Below are 22,799 nucleotides of genomic sequence, written 5' to 3' on the forward strand. Positions count from 1 at the left end.
GCTGACCCAGAAACAATTTCAGTTTAGTAAGTAAGAGCAAAACTAACTTGCTATACATAGATACATGTCTCAAATCTTAATATCCTCTTTTAATATCCTCTTTTCAGAAATGATGAATGTATTTTTTCTTCTATACCTTCACAGGATTTTAAACACAGTATAAAAGCTTTATTTGCAGTTATTACTTTAAACCCAGTACTTTCATAGCCATACTGACATGGCTGTCAAAAAATGCCCCCCCCTCTTTTTTTTTTTTTTTTTTTTTTTTAAAAAAAAAGCTTACTTTTTCTGAAGACTACAAGTATTAAGAAGAACTTCTGTGAAGTGTTAAATTCTTCTCTTCATAATCTTAAATTTAGTAAATTCAGTGTGGGGATGGAAAGGGCATGAGTGAATGGTTCTTCAAACAGAAGCTCAGAAGTAAATCCCATAAAGTTGGAAATGGTTGAAATGTTCACACAGTTGGGATTTAGACAGTGTGAAGGCCAAGAAAAAGACTGATTTAAGAATGTTGACTACCTGTTAAGTTTTTGTTTAATAAAATTGATGTTAGAAATGTGTATTTTGACATTTTAAATAAGAATTTTATCTCAAGTAAAATTCACTTCCAGGATGTTAATGTGGTTGTCAAGTCTGAGGCAAAGCTTAAACTGTTTATACATAATGAGATCACGTAAAATAAAAAAAACCTCTAAACACACAAAATAAAATATCTTCCTTTTTTTTTTTTTTTTTTTTTTTAAGGATGCTAGCTATGTCAAGAGCTACAAAGGACTTTTAACTTTTTTTTTTTTTTTTGTCCTGAGTTTGGGATTATACGATACATTTTTATTACAGGAGAGCCAAGTTTAAATAAAGATGTTTAGAGTCAGGACATACCTGAAAATGAAATTTTATTACAAGGGAAATGTTTTATATGAAAATGTATCTACCTTTTCTCCATAAGACTACAACTCCCTTATTGAAAAAATGTATGGTTTGTGCAACACTTTTTTCAAAAACCACCCCCCACCCCCAAATAATCTGCTGGAGAGGGAAAATACTTGGATCCATGTCTTGAAAGTTTGGAAAAGCAGAGTTGGAGAGGAGCTTGGATATTTTGAAAACATTTCTCCCATGCTGTCTGCATTGTATTGAAAGAAAAGTTCATTGTTTGGTACTGGTTATAAGCACTTGTGTTGTACTGCTGCTTTGCTGTCAGCTGTACTCACACCTCTACATTTCCAGTGAGAACAAAGACATTTTCTCCAGCTGCCTGCAGCATGGGCAGGGAAAGGAATACACCCAACCTCAGTTTTGGAGCACTTAGTTGGGGGTTTTGATTTCTTTTTGGTTTGTTTGGCTTTTGTTTTCTTGTTTTTTCTCCTGGTTCTCCAGCTCTTCTGAGCAGATAAAATACACTTGGTTCTCCTTTTGCTGGATTCAGAGGGAGAACAGATGCTTGGCAGGGATCCTCTTCTGCCTACTTGTTTCTCACTCTAGCACATGGCTGCTCTTTGTTCCTCCTCTGGCTGCAAAACATAATGCTCTGTGTTACAGTGAACTAACTTACTGGAGCGGGGGATCTGCTCAGTAGAAACCTAAATATACAAAATCAAACACAGGACTTAGTGAAGACTTTGAGGGATGTCCAAAAAGAGAAGATCTGATGTATCATATAGCTTAGTCCATTGGCCCACCATTGCTTTATATTTGCTTTGTGTTAAATTCCAGTTATGGTGTGTTTTCAATTATTTTTCTTTCAGTTCATTTCTTTTGCTTTTGAAAATGTTACTCAATAGGCAATGGATATTAAATCAGTAATTTTTAAAAACTGAAAAAGTGTAACATGCTAATGCAATTCTCCCTTTTTTCCCCTATGCAATAGGCAGGGGCCTTCTCCCACCAAAAAATCCCCCCTCCCCCAAAGCAAACACCCTCAACCTCTAAAAATTATATACCATAACTATGTATTTTGTTTATATTGAGGAAATATTGGACTTTTTCTTGGTCTTTTGAGGGTTTGGGTTTTGAGTAAGAAACTATATTCAGTATTGGCTTTTGAACTTGAACAAAGTCTGTAAAGATCACTACCTCATCTGTGTAGATGCTACTAATTTTTTCTGTTCCTAGTAAAACTGAGACCTTTTTTTGAATGAAAAAAATAAAAATATCTTCCTAATTCTGTGGGAGAAGTACTATTGATTTGTACAGATATGGTCAAACTTTCTTCTGTGGATGTTTTCTTATTATCCTTCTGTTTTTACCTCTAGAAGCTTATCAGTCTTTTATTGGCCTTTTTGATCTTAAGTTTTGGATAACAGTTTGTTCACCGTAACAAAAGGGAGGGGGGAAATAGATATTCATGACCTTATGGTTGTGAAGTTTTTCACGATAAGATGTTTCATTTGTAAAACCTGCTCGCTCATTTTTGCAGTGGCATAGGCGCAGTGCCAAGCAAAATAAGGAACCATGAAAATGAAAGCAGAAAGGACAGAATAGAAAGTGAACAGGAAAGTGTTTAGGTAAGGGTAGAGCAAACAGGAAATGAATGAGAGGAAAGCATAAAAGGAAAGAAAATTTTAAATCTGTGCAAAATTCCTTTTAGCACCAATCCTTCCTTATTGAGTGCTCAGAGAGGAGAACAGTCCCTTAAGAACAGCGTTTGAGTGATCCTCGCTGATGGGGGATGTTATGTTGATGCATAAAGGGGTTTGCATCAAGTTCTTCTCTGCAAGTTTAATAGTAATTATAGTATAATTTACTGTTATATGGCCTCTTCTACTTTTAAGAGTCTTTGAAATCTTCTCAAGCTCTATACCCTAGTTGCTGTTCTGAAATCCTGCCATGTCTGTCTTTGGAAGGAGATTCAACTGACACAAGGACTATATGAGATAACATCAGAAATATCTGTGAATAATGATATAGAAGTTATAGTCCCATAGTCCCAGGAATACTGTGAAGTCTACTTAGTAAAACAGAACAGAAAAGGATTTGGACATTCATCTGAAAACCCTATAAAGAACATCCATTAATAAGTATCAGACATGTTACTTTGATGCAGAGCAGTGAGGATATAGGGCTCTGCCAGGTGTTCTTTCTATTGACGTATGCCACAAAATCTATGATAAACCATACAGCTAAAACTTGGCAGCTAAAAGTGTTTAATCTGTGTTTTTATGTTATATATCCTAAATGTCTTAGAAATACTAAGGAAGTTTAAGAGAATGGAAAAAAAAAGTTTCTTTTTGTTGGTTTAAATTACAAATTTAACAGATTTTATTAAAAAGGTGGAAAACCTCAGATGAAAGTACGTATTGATGTATACACAATCCCTGTACTGGAAAATTGTTTATATGTTTTTCTGTTCTGTATTTCTTTTATTATTTGCTTTTAGTGAAAGTGCCCTTCATTTTCTAGAGTTTATAAATCACTTCATGTTTCACTGTAAAAGTTTGTTTTTTACTCAAAATACTAAGAAAACTATAAAGTAATACCTAATGGCCATTGTCTATACTGAGTCCTTAATACCACCTTCAAGGTGCCTCTCTAATGATCTCATTCTGTTTGATCATCTAGGAGGTACGTGTTATCTGCATCTACATTTATTCCTCTCCTGCATTTCCTACCTTTTAAGTCTCAAAGGTAGCCATGGATTTAAAAAACACATGCACTGGGAGAAGATTCCCTGTGGTGTGAATGTACCATTCCTTCACTCCTTTAGCTGAATTCAAGGCTTTCTTTGTCTGATCTCAGCATTTAAAAAGTTATATGAACTTAATTTGAAGTATTACTCAAGGTAAAAAGCTGAGGAGCAGTTACCAAAGATTGGAAACTGGTTCTAGACGTCAGGTGTGAAAGCTGACGAAGTTATTTTAATACCTCCACAGTAGTGCCATGGTGTCAATCTTGTGCAAGGGAGTTTATGCCCAATTTAGCATTGATCAGCTACGATAATTTAACGTGAACAAACAAGCTGATTTGCCTACTCTGACCTCCTGATCTCAGGAAATTTATACTGTGTTTATGTTCCTATAGAACCGCTGAGATCTTTCAATGCATGAAACTGCTACACATGATCTTTTTAATCGGTCCTTATTTTTGCACCGTAATATAATTTTTGCCTTTTCATGTTAGTGACTTTACATAAACATCTAAATTTGTTTTTATTCTGTTCTGTCTGATTATATTACAGTTAGCTTGCAGGTAATAGGTAAATAACTTCAACGTGTGCATACAATAGGTGGTGATGGCTGAATCATATTCTAGATGCTCAATGTAATATTTTTATTACTCTCATAGTATTTACACTGTCAGTTTTTATTAAGATGAATTATCATCATTTCCATGCAGCTGGATGGCATGTGGGGAGTTTGCTATTTCAAAGAACTACCCCCAGACTAACTCAGGCAATTTAGATGTCAATAAAACATTTGCTGCTTATTTCTAGTTTTATCATTGGTTGTAATTTTTACTGAGAACTGAAATGTTAACACATGTAGCTGAGTTTATTTTAATTGTATAATTAGAGTAATGAACCTTGTGGAAGTACAGTGGTACAAATGCTAATATAATCTAAGCTGCTTACATTCCCAATTAGGTTTTTAAAACAAATAAAAAGATTGAGCTCTGTGCTTTGATACTGTTTCCCTTCCGTCCTCATGTCAGCTAACAGTCTAAAACAGTGCAGGTAACAAATTTCCATTTATAATTATTGTTTCGATAGGGTTGTATACTTGCAGAGTGTTTTGCAGAGGTTGACACAATATTTAATCTCATTCTTGAGGAAGTCATAGTTTAAAACGGTTATAATGGAAGAATTTACGTTAGAAAAATAGTTACTTGAACTGGACAGGATTAAGCAAATTCAAATGGACCCGTATATTTATTTGCTACATGATTGCGTTTAAACAAATATATATACCGACTTTTGTATTTTATACTATAGTTTACAGGCTTTCAAAATGTATGCTTTCCTAATGTAGGAAACATAATTTTGAAACTGTAGTAGAGCTATATCTCTACTTATCAGGATTAATAGTGGTGACATATGGCAGGGAAAAAAAAAAATCCAATTAGTTTTTAGGTTATTGCATATTTGCAATATCAGGTCTACTCTGTTTATCTCCAGTTACTGCAACAACAAACATGGATTCCCATAATGCCTTTTTTAAGAGTCATGTTCTTACATCTAACCATAATATGCTAAAGAAATACTCTAGAAAATTGATAGGCTTTTGTTAATAAATTTTTCAGGAACATACATTTTCTGCAAGTTCTAGGAGAGTTTACTCTGCTATGCAGAACCATATTCATGAAATTGTTTCTGGAACTGTGTCCAGAGGGACCTTTTGCCCCACGTGTTTTTAATTTTATTTTTTTATATATATATATAATGCACTGTGAGGATCCTGTGTTCAAATTTGATTCAGACTGTTCATCCAACCTTGAATCTGTTCTCAGTAACTTTAGCTTTGTATGCCTTGGTTAACCTAGCTCTAACATTTGTTAAAAAACAAAATCCTCATGAGCACCATATGTTGTGCCTGAGATGAGCAATCTTGCATTAGTAGAACTTGTAGCCTTTGTTTAATGAGATTATTTGCAGTTTTTATTGGTAATTTATGTGTTGCATTATTTTACTGTTGGTTAGGATTAGTAATATTTTTACCAGATTTGAGAGCTTAGGTGAAGTAAATTTAAGAAATTATGCATAAAGATGTGTCTTGCATTAATAATTTAATATAACTTCAGAATGCAAAACAGTAGAAAGCGGCATTTCAAGAAAAATGCTATGCAAAAACCACTGATAGACCACTGATAGACTTTGTAATCATAAGTACGTGGACACATTGGGATGAAATAATCGTATTATTTTGTGCAGTGTTATTATCATAGTGGTAATTTGGAGGTTGTACTTTGTGTAGAATATGTTCTGATATTTAGCATATTGATTTTTTTTTTATATTTAACCATATAAACAAAACACCCGTTGCAGTTACTGTGTATGCTCTTGTGCAAGCATTGCACTCATCCAAATTCTAATTTAGAGTTACATTACAGACGAGCATACCTGCATCCAAGTGCTGTTGGGCATGAAGTGAAAGAACAGGGAGAGTAAACACAATTCTTTCCTCTCCCCTTCAAAAAAATTGGTGGTTTTCTCTTAAATGTAGCATTCCCAATTTTATATTTGCTTGCTTATCTCTTCCCCATTTAGAGATATCCTCTTCAGTAATTTCACTTTGGGGCTCAAAGACATTGTTTCCCCAGGGAAATTCAACAACTCACAAGTGAAAAAGTCTCAAACTTGTTTTCTAACCATCAGGTTTATATGTGTCAAAACCATCATTCTGATAATGTAGTGAAGGCACACAGGTCTGTTTTTCTTTTTATCATTAACATTCATAACTGTTATTTTAATGCTTTCTGCAAGTAACAAACAAGCAAAAAATTGTATATAAGTTTTAAAAATCTGAGAATGTGTTCAAAACTCATTTTAGTGAACAGAAGGAAAAAAGGATTGAAGCAATATTTTTAAAAATCTGTTTTACTTTACTTTCATAAACAACATACCTTCATAATTATCAGTAAATTTTATATCATAAATGGAGCACGTGGTCATTAAATTAGTGTGTGACTGTTGTGGACTTTTAGAATTTTTTGTTATGTAAACTATTACAGGATCGTGGAAAAGGCAAACAGAAAACCACCTAAAAATATCTAGATAATACAAGGTGTTTCACTACCTTGGTGACCAGAAAAAAAACAGCATGGAAGAATTGTTTTTGCTTTGGGAACTCTGGAAAAATTAGTTTTTCTTTTTTTTTTAAATTATTCTTTTTTTATGGGAGATGTTGGGTTGTTGGAAGGAAGGTGGAACTTTCCAAACCCAAAGAATATCAACTTGGGATGGGGAGGGATAGGACTAGATACATGCTACTGTTTGTGTTTTTCAACATATTTTTTTTATTCCTGAAATGCATGTATTCTAGAGAAATGATACTTCAGCTTTATGGAATCTTTCTGGTCCTTGTGCTCACCACTGTTATTACAGAGACAGACTGCTAATTGCAGCAGCTGAGCTAAAGTCAAACACACTCACAGTTAGTGTCAGCGACTGCACCCAAGTGATCCATTGGGAACCCAGTGAGGGTCGAGAAGGTTTGCCCCTGATGGGACCCCTGGACAGGTCAAAAGTGCTTGCAAAATACTCTGTATCCATTGGAAACAGGATAGTATTGCTTAAATGTTAATGTCTGACTCAAACTTCATTTGATAATTTGTGTTGTCAAAATGCTTTATGTTGTTTTTCTCCTCAGTCTGTTTACATGTATAGATCCTTTCAACATCATATCTTAATGTCTCTAGGTGATTCCAAAATGGAAATACTACTAGGATCGTTTCTTTTACTCCTTCATCTGCCTTGTAGGAGAAAAAGTATGACTGTTCTGTAAAATAAATGTCTTATTTGCATATGTTGATGATAAATTGGTAAATGAAGAATTTAAAGTGGAAGAAATAAGTTGAAGTTAATTTTGCTTTTCTGAACCATTTGATGAAGTGCTCAAGTGCAGATATAACTTTTGAGCATGAGGAGTCCTTTTAAGCATCATTGACTGCTCATTTACTCTGAGGTATGTGTGAACTGAAGTGCTATGATCACTGAAAGTTTTGTGCTAAAAGACATATGTGGTCTTGCAATTCCTGCCATGCAACCAAGTATTTTTCACGCCATGCCTTGAAAAGACTTCAGAAAAAGTAATGCTGTTGACTTGGATGATGTGAATTTGACCCACTGATACATCCTGTGGGATTTCAATGTAAAGCTGATCTTCTTTAAAAAAATCAAGTGCAGTGTCGATGCAAGAATGATCCTGAAGATTGAATCCTTCTTCAAACCTAGAGTTCAGGTATAGAAACATGATTGACTTTTCACACTATCCTACCAGTACCTCAGAAATCCACTCTTCAGGATCCATTTCATAATTTCAGGTTGATATTTGTTTACCTTTTCTAAGAATGTCCTTAAGATGACACTCTGGGTAAGCACTAGACAGAGGTGACCAACTCATTGCACAGAGGCTGTCAAATGGTAATTGTCTTCAGTCATTACTTAACCACTTAATTTAAGATAATATGCTGAACTAAAAATGGCATTTAAGTTTTTACTTTCCTCTTTGCTGTTTAATAAAAAAGTTAAGGTTTAAAAATATTTGGTTCCCATGAAGTTCCTGAATCCTCTATCCATCCCTTCATTATAGGCTGCTTATTACGTGAGATAACCCCACATTTCACTAGCACAGAAGCAGTAGTGATGGCTGTGGTATTCTCTGCTAATTCAGAAATTCAAATTTTAAGTTGAAATTGTTCAACTTCAGTTAACTAGCAAAAAATATGCTAGTTGTCAGATGTACGGTGCTTCTTGGAGCTTTTACTGCTCAGAAATCTAGACCTTTTGCAAGAATGGACATGCTGTCATCACACTGCCTGTTCATTCTTACTGTTAAATGACATGCTTGATTCACCTAGGCTTTTTGTTTCATGGTTAAGGGATAATAATTCAGGTAATGCTTATAAAGGATTTGAAACTATAGTATCCTACTTCAAGGTAAAGATGGTTTAAAATTTAGTTTCTACAGTAATTACAATAAAATATTAAATCAGTAGGATTTTGTATGCTGCAAATTATTTGAACAGTAATCATTTGTAATTTTAATGTTCCAGAACCCTGGGATTGCTGGTAAAACGATTGGAGAAAGGTGGAAAAGCTGAACAAGAAAACCTTTTTCGTGAGAATGATTGTATTGTCAGGATTAATGATGGAGACCTTCGGAACAGGAGATTTGAACAGTAAGTGCACTTACCACATGTTACATTGCATTATTCAGTCTTTAACACTGCACCTTGCAGTAATTTGAGGAAGAAAAAATTGTCTAAGCTTGCCTTTCTAATAAAGAAAAGATACACTAAGGGACATTAGTGTTTTTTAATTAGCCAAACTACAAAAAATTCAGGATAATTGCTGTCTTTAGAACATAGGCACTTCTCATTTAATTGTTTTTGCACATTATAGATTTTTTTCTTCTTGCATCGGTAAATTGTTTATCCTGAAATTCTCATATGACTTGTGCTCTTACACTTGCAATGCGTCAATGCAAGTGGACAGCACGGAGACTTTATTTTTAACATTTTAAATATATTTATGAGTTTGTATGTATGAGAACTAAAGGTATTATGTGCAGGAACTTCCTGGAGAAGTTTGAAAGATCATAAATATTTGCTCAGCGGACACCTGGACTTGGTAGAATCTTACAATGGTGAATCAGAAGGACTTTTAAAAGTGAAATCAGGTTGTAGTTCACACACAGATAACTGAAAGAGAAAGCAGAAAGAGGTATGCAGGAACTAAATGATTTCAAAGATGATACTATTGTTCTGAAAACCCTAACATGTTGAGGGTCAAAGGAATATAATTTATTCTGATTGTCCTATACTTAATATATATTTGGAATGTGTTTTTTATTTCTTTGACTCTAATCTGGATTGGAACACGACCCTGTACCATATGGTTGAAAGCAGCTTGTCTCTGCGTGTTCTTTGGTTCTGAATCACAGTTTGTTTAAGTCTATGGATAGACTTGTTGGTTTAGTGTGCTTTGGATCATGACTTAGAGCCCCATGTTTATCTGTGCAGTATTAAGCATTTTTTTCCTATTTCTTAATATTCTGAAAGACTGCTAACTTACAAAATGTAAAGTGTAAACTGGACTTTTTGAAAGATTACATATACTCTCAGTAAATGATGGAAATACATAGTCTTTGAATGAAGTGTAATTTTCATTCTAATAATTCTGTTGTCACTGTGATTACTGTTATCACAATTACGGCAATTAGCAAGGTTCAAAACAAAAGGACACTGCAGTCCTGCCATAGAACTGTCTGCATTTCAAGACCGTGGTTAAAATTTTTGCTTTTCTGAATCCAGTATTTGATACGTTAGTTGTTAAGCATATTTAACCATTGTGTTGCCCTAAGGCAATAAACCTTTGCAAAAAGCAGACCAAGTAAACTAGTGAACAAATTCAAGTTATATAGTTTATGCTTGAATGCAATGTGTCTGTCAGCTCATGTTGCTTAATTAACATTAGTAATTATGCTTATAATGTCTTATAGTCTGCCAGTCCTAATTTGCCAATTTCCTGTTCATTTTGAAACCTAGAGCACAGCATATGTTTCGCCAAGCCATGCGTACGCCGTTCATTTGGTTCCATGTAGTCCCTGCAGCAAATAAAGAGCAGTATGAACAGTTGTCCCAAAGCGAGAAGAACACGTACTACTCCAGCCGGTTCAGCCCTGATTCCCAGTATGCTGATGGAAAAAGTATCAACAATTCTGGACTTCACACATTACAAAGAATGTCTCGAGCGGGTAACCAGTCCGATCAGACAGACTCCTACTCGCAGCTACCTCATAGTTTGAATTCATCAGGGAAACCACCCTCGAGCCTGGTACCGTCACCTCAGAAAGTTCTCACCTCCACTGCAAACAGTGGGTATAACACCAAAAAGATAGGCAAGAGGCTCAGTATACAGCTGAGGAAAGGTAAGGCGCTAGTGTGCTCCCCATGTAGCATGAGGTATGTGTGTGTAGTGCATGTACATGTGTCAGTGCCATTATATTGGGCAGGACAGCTTGCAGTAGCATGGGGGATGTGATGGGTTGATTTTTGAAGCCAGGGGGCTGAGTTGCCCCTGATAGCACACCTAGGAGTCCGGCTGTGCATTCGGTGTGTGCAGTGTGTTTGCAAAAGGTGTGTTTTGAAGAGTGCTTTAATGTTGTTTTCTGTTTCTCAACTAATAGAATGCAGTAAGTGCTAGAAATTCTGTTGGCCAAGACCCAGGGTGTGGTGAACTATTGACTATAAATAAATAAGCTGAAATGGCCCATATTTTGTACTTTACAGTTATCATGACTTTTCAAATTGAGTAACTGTGGTTTTGCTGTTATTTTAAGAGTGTGTTGGATCCAGTTGGTAAATCGGACTTTCTAATTTCCAGCTAAAGCTTTTCTTTATTCCACTGGGGTACGAAAGTCTTTGTTTAAATGGTTGAGATGTAATGTGGTATTTTCTATCGTGGTCTTTATGCTAATATAATTTGAATGGGGTGAGAGACTATTTAAGGGCAGAGGAGAAAGGGGAGCGTGCTTATCTCAACATCTGTGTGATATGTGCGCATGTAGATGCATTGCTATATCCATGGAATTTTTATTACGTGTTAAATGTTCTTAAGTGAGAAAATCTGGTATTTTTGTGTAGTTACCATCTAGATGCTTTTAAGATAGTTTGAAGCATAATAAAATGACATTTAGATGCAAGTATTTTTTAGCTCTTGGGAAATGATTTTTTAAAAGGATTATACATGCTGTAAGCTTTATGGTATTAAAATTATCATGTTTAAGGTTAGATATAATTTGATCTCCAGCAGCAAGAATAGGGTTTACATTACACAGCAAAAAGTTTACCCATGTGACAGTATTCTCTGTGAACTCACAGTACATTCCCCTTAGGATATGGTATGTGCTTAGTGTTAATAATTCTTATAATGAGTCTTTTTATCAAAAGGGATCAAAGACTACATTGAATGGTAGAGATTTTACAGTTTCACAGGTACCAGGCTACTTGTCACGTTATCATTATGCTTTCCTTTCTATGAACTTCACATGAACCACCAGATTGCTTCTTTCTGGTTGCTGAATTTTAAGCTCTACAAACTTGGATGACATAAGGTTGAGTTGACAGTTTGCTTCTGTTGTTGATGCTCCTTCAAGAAATCCTTTAGGCCATCAGCTCAGATCAGCCTGCTTGGAAAAACTTATTGTTATTGGCTGAGTAAGGAGTCACCGTGCTTATAAATATGTTTTCAGTCACTACAGTGATTTTTACCTGTTTTTTTTGTGTCTGTGGAAGCTTGTAGAAATATCACTCGGTCATTACATAAAAGAATTCCTAGTCAGGAGGGGAAATATACATTTAATATAATTTAAATGCACCAAGAAATGAATATGGGAACCCAGTATTTTTGCATGGAACAAATGTGGCGTTATGGCTGCTCATAAGATTGAAGAATATAATTTTGGTGTGTTTTGGATTCTTTTGCTGTGATGTGAGTTTACATTTTGGTCATCTTCACTGGATACTGTTTCATAAATATTCTCCTCACTTCCACAATGTAATTTAGCCTTGCTGGCACTAATATATTCGATGGTTTTAGAGTGAAGGAGATGCATGTTACCTGTTGCTGGAAAATGATCTGTAAGATTCTTTAACACCTAGTTCTCACCAGAGAAATCTGATGGCTTTTTCACTAGTAAAAGCTTTGAAATCCATATCTAGAATAGGTTTCAGATGGTCAAAGGAGATATTTATTTCTGACAGTTTGCTTATGTGACAATAATACTTATGAAGAAATAGCACCTAGCTCAGATTATACACAGACAAACAAAAACTATTTAGTGTACTGTATTTTAGGCATGGTGATATTAAAAAAAAGTGCATAAGGAAGGATACCTTTTTATCATTGCTGTTGTTCATTTATTAATATCCACTGTAGAAAGAGGCATGTCTTTCCATTTTGGCTTTCATTTCATCACTCTGAGAACATACATGTGGAGCAACAAACGAAGCAAAGCACTTAAGGATGCCCCCAAGTAGTTTGTTATAAATATGAGTGCAATAGGGATGTTGATTGTCTTTGATTATTTCTAATGAAGGATTCTGTAATAATACAGGCTTTATAGATATTTAACAAATGTGCTTTCTTTGTAGCTAGCCGACAGCAGTTATTTCACCCATTACCATCATTAGATTAAAAACCCCTTGTGGGGTACATTAAGGCATACAAGCATGTAAGGCTTCATCTGGAAATTCACTTTTGATTTAACCTGTACATTCTGGTTAATGATGTAGTATATGAGAATTGACTCTTTCAATACAGACAGACCGTCTTTATTACAGCTGTGTTTCTATATATAGCATGAGTTTTACTATATAAAATGACATGGTAGGATAACCCTACAGTATGTGCTTCTGTAATTATGATTTCTTAATATTTATTGCTGTTTTGGCATTTTAAAATAACCTGAACTTTCATAGGATTTAGCTGTTTAATAAAGTCAGATGAGAAGGTCAGTCATATGTTTCAGTCAATGCAGAATGTTTGTTGGCTTTTCTAAATTAAAATGGATATCTGTTTATCTTTCCTTAAAGGTCAGGGCCTGAACTTTTAGCATATAGATGTAGGGGGCATTGCTGATATTCTAATGCCATTAAGGCTGTATAACAGTCTAGCTTAGTAGCTCACTCAAATTAAGATAGTGCAATACATGACAGTGAGCCTGTGTTCATATATATTTTACTGTAAGCTGATACACAGTAAGTATAAAATAGTTCTTTACAGCTAATATATATACAGAAAATAAGACCACTGATATAATACCCAGAGTGTTTGGACAAGTTTGGACTTCATGTACACCAGGACAGTTTCAGAGTGTTTTTTATTTGACTGCAAGGGTCTGAGCCAATGCAGTTGAGAAAAATTTAGTCCGGCACTTAAAAATAATAAATAACAAATTATACAACAAATTATTCTAAGGCTTAGTCTTCGGCTACACAATAACTCACAGAATTTAGCCTGATACTCACTAAAGCATTCAGAAGACTGCTTTTCAATTGGACATTATATTACTCAGATTTCATGTATACTGGTTTTGACACCACTGTACTAGGACAAGCCTGAAGTAGTCAGTCTTTAAATTAGCTTTATTTTATTTGATTGCCCCTAAGTATAATGCTTATTTGGATCGGGTCGTGTCCATCTATAACTACATATTTTTCTAGCTAAATGAAATATATAATTCTTGAGGTAAAATGTCAAAACTGAGCGCCTTTTTTTTTTTTTTTTTTTAAGTTGTTCCTAGTTCCACCAAATATTTTGCTGTTTTTTTTGTCTGAACTATTCAGTGCATCGGGACTTCAGCCCACATCTCCCGGCTTCCAGAGAATGACTTAACTACTAGCCTTGGGAGCTGTGATCATCTCTTTCTTTTTGACCCAAAGAAAATTTCTCTCTTGCAAAATAGTATAGCTTCAAGAGAAAGAAATCAGTGAGGAAAGCTGTATGAATCACCAAGTCCATTGCAGAAATCACATATCAGCCATGTCTTGGTAGATGGTGAGTCCTGAGAGGAAGGAGACACCTTGTGCAGTGCAACAGACAAAAATGGTTAAATTGTACATGTGAGGAGGATTACAAGACTTGTTGCTCTTCACAATTTCTTTTATTCCTGTTTGACTTGCTTGCCCTTCTGTGGTTAGTAATGCTTTGTCTTACATACAGAGCTGAGCTTAAATCCTGTAAGTCCCACCAGGTGACTGGGCATTCAGTGTCATGACACAGTGACACTCAGCCCTGCTGCACCAAAGTTCCTTTCTGCAAGAAGTCATTAGAGACACAAATTAAATGCCATGGATAGTTTTGAAGTATGCTGATTTAAAATGGCATCGTATTTGCTATGGAATAAAGCACATATATGTGATTGCTTGTTTTACCTGGGTTTATGTAGCAGAGTGTACAAGACAGGACCCTGAACTTGTCTGTAAGATATCCTGCATCATGTATCTGAAATGTACAGATTTACATGCATTTTTCATCATACTCTTCTGTTTTCCCACACAGTTTCTTGAGCCAGACTTTGAACTGACATTCTAAACTTTTATTTAAAATTTCTTTTGAAGTAGTATGTTCTCTTAGACTGATTTTAGAATACCTGTTCACATGCAGTAGGACTGTTTGTCACTTTTGAAATGAAGCATGCAGATTCCTAAATTACTTAGGTGACCTTGAGAAATGAGACTCAAAAGCAAAGCAAATAATTCTGGGCATTATTAGCCACAGAAGAAATATAAACTGCATCAAATTTCATCTTCCCATTTAAAAACACTTCTGCTCACTATTTTTTAGCAGGCTGTAGCAAAAAGGGAAGAATGTTTCTGTTAGATTGATCAGAGATCTTCTTGACATGTCTGAGCTTTGCTTGGAGAAAAAAAATGTTGTTCCAAATCACTCAAATACATAAAAATGGGCATGCAATTAATTTGTCTTGCTTGTGCATGTGGTTGCAGAAATTATTTTTTAGAGAGCTGAGTAGTCAGCTTTCTAAGCAGTCATTTGCACGTACAGTTACCCTGACTACACATACACAAATTCTGAAAACTCGGAGCAGTAAAATAACTTTTCAGGACTTCTTTAAAATGGTCTTGGTGAGTTTAGTGAAGCCCCTTACAATAAGGAGAACATATTTGCTGTTCGCTCTTGTATGAGGTCCAGTCTATAATAAAAACTGCTTTCCAACATAAAACAGTAGGGTAATTATTTCAGCAATCACCCGTCTGTATGTGGATCTCAAGAAACAGTCTACTGTGAAAAAGTCAGAACTTGAAATTCTTGGAAGGAGAGTGCTTTGATTATTGTCAGAGAACATTTGGCTCTTCTGCTTAGTTTTGTTGTAATGTTATCCCTCTCGTTATTCTGGATCATTTTATAATCTAATACTTTCATTAAGTGGAGATACTTTATTTTGTAATTTTTGTGATTTTGTGTCACAAGCTGTTTATATGTGTGACCAACCTCCCTTATTGTTTTAGGAAGGGGAGAGTATGTTCCTTGTCTTTCAGAAGAATCTGCACTTTTCTTTAACAATCCTTCATTCCATCTGAGGACTGTTCACCCACATGGATTTTCCATATTTAGGTTGTTCTGAAATGTTCCCTGCTTCTTTTACATAAGTACTAACACAGGTGGTGCCCAATTAACTGGTTATCAAACATTTTCCATTGTTCTAGAAGTGAAGTTGTTTGGGGCTTTTTTGTTGTTTGTTTTTTTTTTTTTTTTTTTTTTAGTTTATGGAGATTTGCACTGAAGTACCTGTGAACTCATCTGCATTTTCTTAAATTAGAGAAGAAACAAGGGCATGATTTACTTCTAGCTCTACATGCAGTCCTGAAAGGAAAGATAACTGTAAGAGAAGTATCTTAAGAAGTTAACAGTGTAGGTCCTTCAGATGTTCCTTATTGGGTCTCTGAACTAATGTCCTTTTGAGAGGGGCATGAAAGTACTGGAAGCAGTACAGAGGTGATGCTTGCTTTTTGTCTTGTGTTTGTACCCAGCAGCACATTTTGTTGCTGAGAGTTTAGACCTTCACTTGGTGCTGGATGAGGAGTGCACAGCCTTAGACACACTCTTTCCACAATCGAGAAGATAATCCTAGCATCAGTGAGAAATCAAATGCTTCTTCACTGGGAGAGAACAGAAAGTCTAGCCACCTTTAGTAAGATTTAATAAATTTTATGATCAGGCTGAGTCCAAATAAGATGATGTTCATTTTGAATATATATTAAATTACATGGAGGTCTTCCCTCTCCTCCCTCTGCCTTTATGCTACTAGATTTTTATTCCTCCCAAACGCCAACTGAAGCAGCAAATCTGACTCTTTTCTGTTTGTACAACATAGTTCTTTTACTATTGTAACTGCCCTTTTCATTCACCTAAAAATACTTTGTCTTCACCTTAGAGCTGGCTGAGCTCTTGAGTGTAATATGACCTTAGAAGGCGTGTTCAGCATCACATTCCAGAAAGAAGGGGAGCTCTAACTTGTCGAAAGAGCTGCTGATTTATCAAAGAAGCCTAAGAATTTGAATTACACAAATTAGTGGGTAATTTTAAAATGTTATTATAGTTCGGTGTAATTTGATTGTTGTCAGAGATGACAGCTATAGAGGGAGGAAGGCATTTTCTACCCTTTCTCTTTTTAAAATCTATAAGAGATTAAGCTGAACACAGCTCAAATAAACTAGACCTTGCAAAGTAAAGCTCCTAGCTTTGTGTAGGATGACCCCCATGTTTTCAAAAAGATTGAAATTCCTTCTGTTTTCTACTTGTGTTCTGGTTCTGCCTTTATGTGTGTCCAGTTTCTCCCATATTATTAGTATAAATCAGAGATATCAGAAGAGCCTACAGTATGTTTGCACAGTTCCCTCCTTATTATAATGCAGTTTTATATCCTAAGAACTGAAAACATTTTAGCAGCAGGAAGATAGTAAGATTTTATATGCATTTCTGCCAACAGGAGAACTGAAATGCATGGAGTAGAGATAACCGAATCAGTTATGTATATAAAAAGAAAAAAAAAAATCAAACCAGTCACAGAATTCGTATTTAGTTTTGTCCTTGGTCGAATGTGTCCATTTATTTCCCAGTCTTGTGAACTTTAATTTGTATATAGTAAGCATGGAAGTTTTTGAAGCTGTATTATACAACTAAGGGCAACTGTAGTGCATGAATAGTAAAATGAAGCAGAGAAAAGGTAAAAGGAAAATGACACCCAAAAGCTGCCTCATGCAAAGCTGTACAGAGCAGCATAGCAAAATGTAGTCCACCTGAGGCCCCTTCTTTCCATAGAAGCAAGTAATTAGAATTTTCTTCTGCTAATATCTGGGCTCAGTGTGGATTTGTGGCATTCTGCCGGCTTTGGTAAAGCAGCAGAAAATGCCACAGTCCCAAATTTATATCCTGTGTGCATTTGTAATGTGAACATTTCAACTTATGTTTTTTCCATGGGGGGGGTTAAAGTGGAGTGTGTGAACCAGACATCTGTAATGATGCCATAATCAGGCTATGGGGATTAAGTTCATTAATAATGAAATATCGTCCTGAATGTGCAGTCATGTTCTGATATTACTTTAGAATTTTTAGCAGACAAAACTTGTACTCAAAGAGTACAGTATTCAACAAAAATCCTTAAAATAAGAAAAGGATAAATTCCATAAAAAGCTGAGATGTGACTTAAAAAAAGCCTTATACCTATTGTCTTCACATGTTGCAAGGAGTTAGAGCTCTACGAACGTTTGAAGCATCATTAAAATTGCGAGGTCTCCAAAGTAAAATATGGATGTTATGAGATCTAATATTTTTTTCATCTCTGTGTAATAGCACTGATAAATTTTATATCAGCCTGAAAGTGGATGAAGACTTTCAAATTCAAATGTCAGTTTTTCAGCTGTCTTAAATGCTGTAGAAGAAAGAGGTTGTCTCATGATAGCCTAGAGGAATTGATCCAAATTTCCTGAGCAATACAATCTGCCTGTGCTTGCTATGTATACATGAGGATTTACAAGATGAAGTTTTTAAAAGGTTATGTCAACCCCAGCTCTGTCACCTGTGTCAATTTACCTCTTAACATGATTACCATCTTGATAATAAAATACATTGTACTAAATTTTAATCAAATTGTGATAGTGCAGATTTCGGAAATCTGTATGTGGACTATTGTTGACTGTATTGGACTCCTGCTTCCTTTTCACATGTGAATATCAACCTGATCAGTAAAAAAGTAAGACTTAGCAAATGAACATGGGGAACAGTAAGACATAAATTAATTCAGGCTTTAACCTTGTGGTGGGTTGACCTTGGCCAGACACCAGGTGTCCACCAAGCAGCTCTATCACTCCCACTCCTCAGCTGGACAGGGAAAAGAAAATATAACAAAAAACTCATGGGTTGAGATAAGAACAGGGAGATCACTCAGAAATTACCATCACAGGCAGAACAGACTTGACTCAAGGAAATTAATTTAATTTATTGCCAATCAAATCAAAGTACGGTAATGAGAAATAAAACCAAATCTTAGTACACCTTCCCTCCACCTCTTTTCTTCCTGGGCTCATCTTTACTTCTGAATTCCCTACCTTCTTCCCCTGAGCATCACAGGGGAATAGGGAATGGGGGCTGTGGTCAGTTCATCACATGTTGTCTCTGCCTCTCCTTCCTCCTCACCTTCTTTCTGTGCTCCAGTCTGGGGTCCCTCCCACAGGAGACAGTTCTCCATAACTTCTCCAACATGGGTCCTTCCCACAGGCTGCAGTTCTTCATGAACTGCTCCAGCGTGGATCCTTTCCATGGGCTCAGTCCTTCAGGAACAGACTGCTCCAGCATAGGGGGTCACAGGTCCTGCCAGCAAACCTGCTCCAGCGTGGGCTCCTCTCCATGGATCCACAGGTCCTGCCAGGAGCCTGATCCAGCCTGGGCTTCCTACGGGGTCACAGCCTTCTCCAGGCATCTCCCTGTGTGGGGTCCTCCCCGGGCTGCGGGTGGATCTCTGCTCCCCCCTTAACCTCCATGTGCTGCAGGGCCCAGCCTGCCTCACCATGGGCTGCACCACGGGCTGCAGGGGAATCTCTGCTCCAGCGCCTGGAGCACCTGCTCCCCCTCCTTCTGCACCGACCTGCACTGTCTGCAGAGTCGGTTCTCATATATTCTCAATCCTCTCTTCTGGCTGCTGTTGCACAGCAGTTTTAGCTCCTGCTTAAAAGTGTTATCACAGAGGTGCTGTCACTGTTGCTGATGGGCTCAGCCTTGGCCAGTGGCAGGTCTGTCTTGGTGCTGACTGGCATTGGTGCTGTCGGACATGGCAGAAGCTTCTAGCAGCTTCTCACAGAAGCCACTCCAGCAGGCCCCCCCCCCCCCCCCCCCCAAATCCTTGCCATGCAAACCCAGTACAAACCTCAAATGGTTCTGTAGTTGTGTGTCTTTCACCTAGGTTGTGTTCGGCTTCCCATGGCTTATAGCTGAAGACTGTTACGTAAAAGTTCAGATTCTGTCTGTCCTTATGCTTTTATACAAAGGGGTATGTTATGCAGCTTTTAGGGATCATACCTGATATTGCCAAGCCCTAACTGCAGGTCGCCTTAGTAGGTCAGATTAAATGTATGTTGGGCGTGCGTATACCTACGTAGTGAACTTGAACTGTAGACATATCTTGACAGACTCTGAGATGTTTCAAATGGAGGTTGTAGATACTGACACTCTGTCAGGCATGCTCTCCACTGAATAGCTGTCTGGTTTCATGCTAGATTAAGTGTCCTCAATAGACTTGATGTGCAGTGTTGGGGAGGGGGCAGGGGCTGTGTTTCAATGTAGAACTTCAAAGGTGAAAGGCTTCTGTTTGTCCTCTCAGCTTGTAAATCCCAGAGCTGGTGGCATCCTAAGGTATACTTCAATAACCAGTTGTGAGCATAATTTCTCTGAAATATGAGCAAGTCTCATTTGCCATATTGACTGGACCCCTCTGTGAATTTCTCCAGGCCATCTTAAATGTCTCTGTTTTGCTTCAGTCAGTCTTAGCCAAGTGTAGTCAGTCATCTCAGAAGTGGCAGCCTGGCTCTGCTCCCTGCCTGCGTGGTGGGGAGAACCAGAGTGAAGCCCTGGGGCGGAGAAGCTGTTGACAGAAAACAGCCTGAGGTCCCTCAGAGCAGAACAAATGAGACCACTGAGCTCCAGTTCTGTCTGTCACCTGCTGGTGTCCATAAGTAAATTGACAAAACCCCATGGCCAGCAGTGTCAGCTGACTGACATTGCTGAAAGAGTTGCAAAAGAGAAAGAAAGGGTCTTGATGAGATCCAGATTGACAACAGGGAAGACAGTGATAGGATATCAGATATGCTTTGTTCTGATTCCTTGTCACTCAGCTCATCTGAAATAGAAAGTTGGAAATATGGCAATGACTTCAGAATCGTCAGAACAGCAAGTTGCAAGGAGGGCCTGCTGAGCTGCCTGTGCCAAGACTCAGTGCTTCAGCTATAGCGTTCCTATATATGTCTTTTTTTCTTTTTTTGTCATGCAGTAATTCTTACATCTTTTATATATATATATATGTATGTATGTATGTATGTATGTATGTATGTATTATTTTCATGGATTGTATCAGTGAGGTATACATAGATTCTGCTGGATACAAAAAATGTGGAATATAAAATGTGCATTTTAAAAGGTAATATTCTGCATTCTTTATGCAGGTACAGAAGGCTTGGGATTTAGCATTACTTCAAGAGATGTCCCTATTGGTGGCTCTGCTCCAATTTATGTGAAAAACATCCTTCCGAGAGGTGCAGCTATTCAAGATGGGAGACTAAAAGCTGGAGACCGATTAATTGAGGTGATGAAGTGTTATGTGTTGTTTGTCTGTGTTTTGGCATGAGCCCATGCACTAGTTCACTTCCAAAGGCTCTTAGTAGTTAGTGTTATAGGAAAATGCTTCCCTCTTCTTTTTTCCCCTTTTTTTGGCTTTGATTCTTTTTTTGGCTTTGGGTTTTTTTTAGGTTAGAGATCAAGGACTGTGAATTTTCAGTATATAACTGTTCTAAGAGCTGGACCCAGACATACTATGAAAACATGAGCTTACATGTCCTTATGTGAATATAGTGTCATAGTCTTGCATTGCTGTTTAGGAATAAGTTGAAGCAAAGTGACACCTAATAAGTGGCATTAAATCAGCATGGAGTGACAGACCAGAAATTATTAAAGATGTTGCCAAGTATGGAAGACAATACCCTGAAAAGTTTTAGTGAATTAACTGAAAGGAGCAAGATAAGAGGAGGGTAGTGCTACAGAGAATGGAGACCAGTTTCCTCCTGAAGGGAGGATGTCCTCAAGCGAATTAAATTTCTCTTAGACAGGTGCACAGCAGACATCTTCCTGCACATCTAGCTGGAGTGATAGAAGATGTTACCACCCACAGCTCTTCATTAGCATCCCTAAACCAAATGACACTGGAGGTACAGCTGAGACTGTAACTGCCTCTCAGAGCCCTAACTTCACTTTACTGCAAAATTGGCAAAGTCATCTTGAATTGTTGCTGGAGGATTGCCCTCCGTAATTACTGTAATTCAAGGTTACCCAGATTACTTGGGTTGAAGAGGTTGGAGAAGCATTTAAGACAACTCCTGTGGCATCTCTGTGTGAGCTGTGATCTCTTACGAGGGGAAGGAAGAAGATGGTTTGCTGCCTTCTTCACAGCGCTATGGTCACTTGCTTAACAGTTAGCTGGTTTCATTTACATTTCCAAAATGTTTTTGAACAGGCAAGCTTGATAATAGCCTATCTTTCTCTGGCTTCTTCTTTACTCAAGTTAGCTGGTAGAGTGGTAAATCTGCTTGTATGTATTCCCTTCCTGTCTGTGCTGGTAAGTGGTATGTGGAGGCCAAGCAGTTGGATAACTGAGCAAAGGCAAACTAAAGAGTAACTGCTCCAAAGTTACTTTGGGGAAAAAATTGTTTTCTACTTTTGACAGAACTTATTGTGCAAGATGTATTTGGAAGATATGTGTAACACCAAGGCATGTAGAAACAGGACCAATTTTGGATCACACATTGATTTTACCAAAGAATTTTTATGCAGAAATTCTTGTAAAAAATACTGGTAGATTAAATTAGTTAGGTTTAGACTACACTGCAGCATACAGTTGCTGCTAAAGAGGAGGGAAATATAGCTGTCTTGCTTCTCATTTGTATTCGTATGTGAAGAATGTGTGTTTAATTAGTTCTATTAAATGGAAGCTATACTGAGCCAATAAGGAAATTGCTTCAGTGAGGGGTTTTTTTTAATACTGTCCCATATGATTCGCATGATTTTTCTGTATGAATTTCTACTGTTTTTCCTGGTTTAGAGTCTTATGAATTTCTAATATTTCCTTTGTCACAGGTAAATGGAGTTGATTTAACAGGCAAAACTCAAGAAGAAGTTGTGTCCTTGCTGCGAAGCACCAAGATGGGAGGGACTGTCGGCCTTCTGATTTTTCGACAGGAAGAAACATTCCATCCAAGGGAACTGGTGCGTAAAATAGAGAGCAGCTAAGAGATTTAGATGAGTCTGAGCAAATGGTTTGATCTTGTCACCTGCTAGTAAACATGGCCAGCACTGAATGTAA

General features: G+C 36.9%; 1 protein-coding gene across 16 annotated transcripts in view; it reads left to right on the forward strand.

Annotated features, from left to right (window-relative positions):
- Positions 1-22,799, forward strand: part of PARD3 (par-3 family cell polarity regulator) — a 444,458-nt gene that overhangs the window by 224,559 nt on the left and 197,100 nt on the right. For all 16 annotated transcript variants that reach the window (XR_012633185.1, XM_074899993.1, XM_074899998.1 and 13 more), the window contains 4 exons: positions 8,707-8,832; positions 10,201-10,583; positions 20,890-21,029; positions 22,574-22,702. Coding sequence is in view for 15 of the 16 variants with exons in the window: in XM_074899993.1 (XP_074756094.1) it covers positions 8,707-8,832; positions 10,201-10,583; positions 20,890-21,029; positions 22,574-22,702 (778 nt within the window). In the remaining variant the exon portion in view is untranslated. The remainder of the gene's footprint in view (positions 1-8,706; positions 8,833-10,200; positions 10,584-20,889; positions 21,030-22,573; positions 22,703-22,799) is intronic.

This window comes from Athene noctua, chromosome 2 (assembly GCF_965140245.1).
Source record: "Athene noctua chromosome 2, bAthNoc1.hap1.1, whole genome shotgun sequence".
Lineage (NCBI taxonomy): Eukaryota > Metazoa > Chordata > Aves > Strigiformes > Strigidae > Athene > Athene noctua.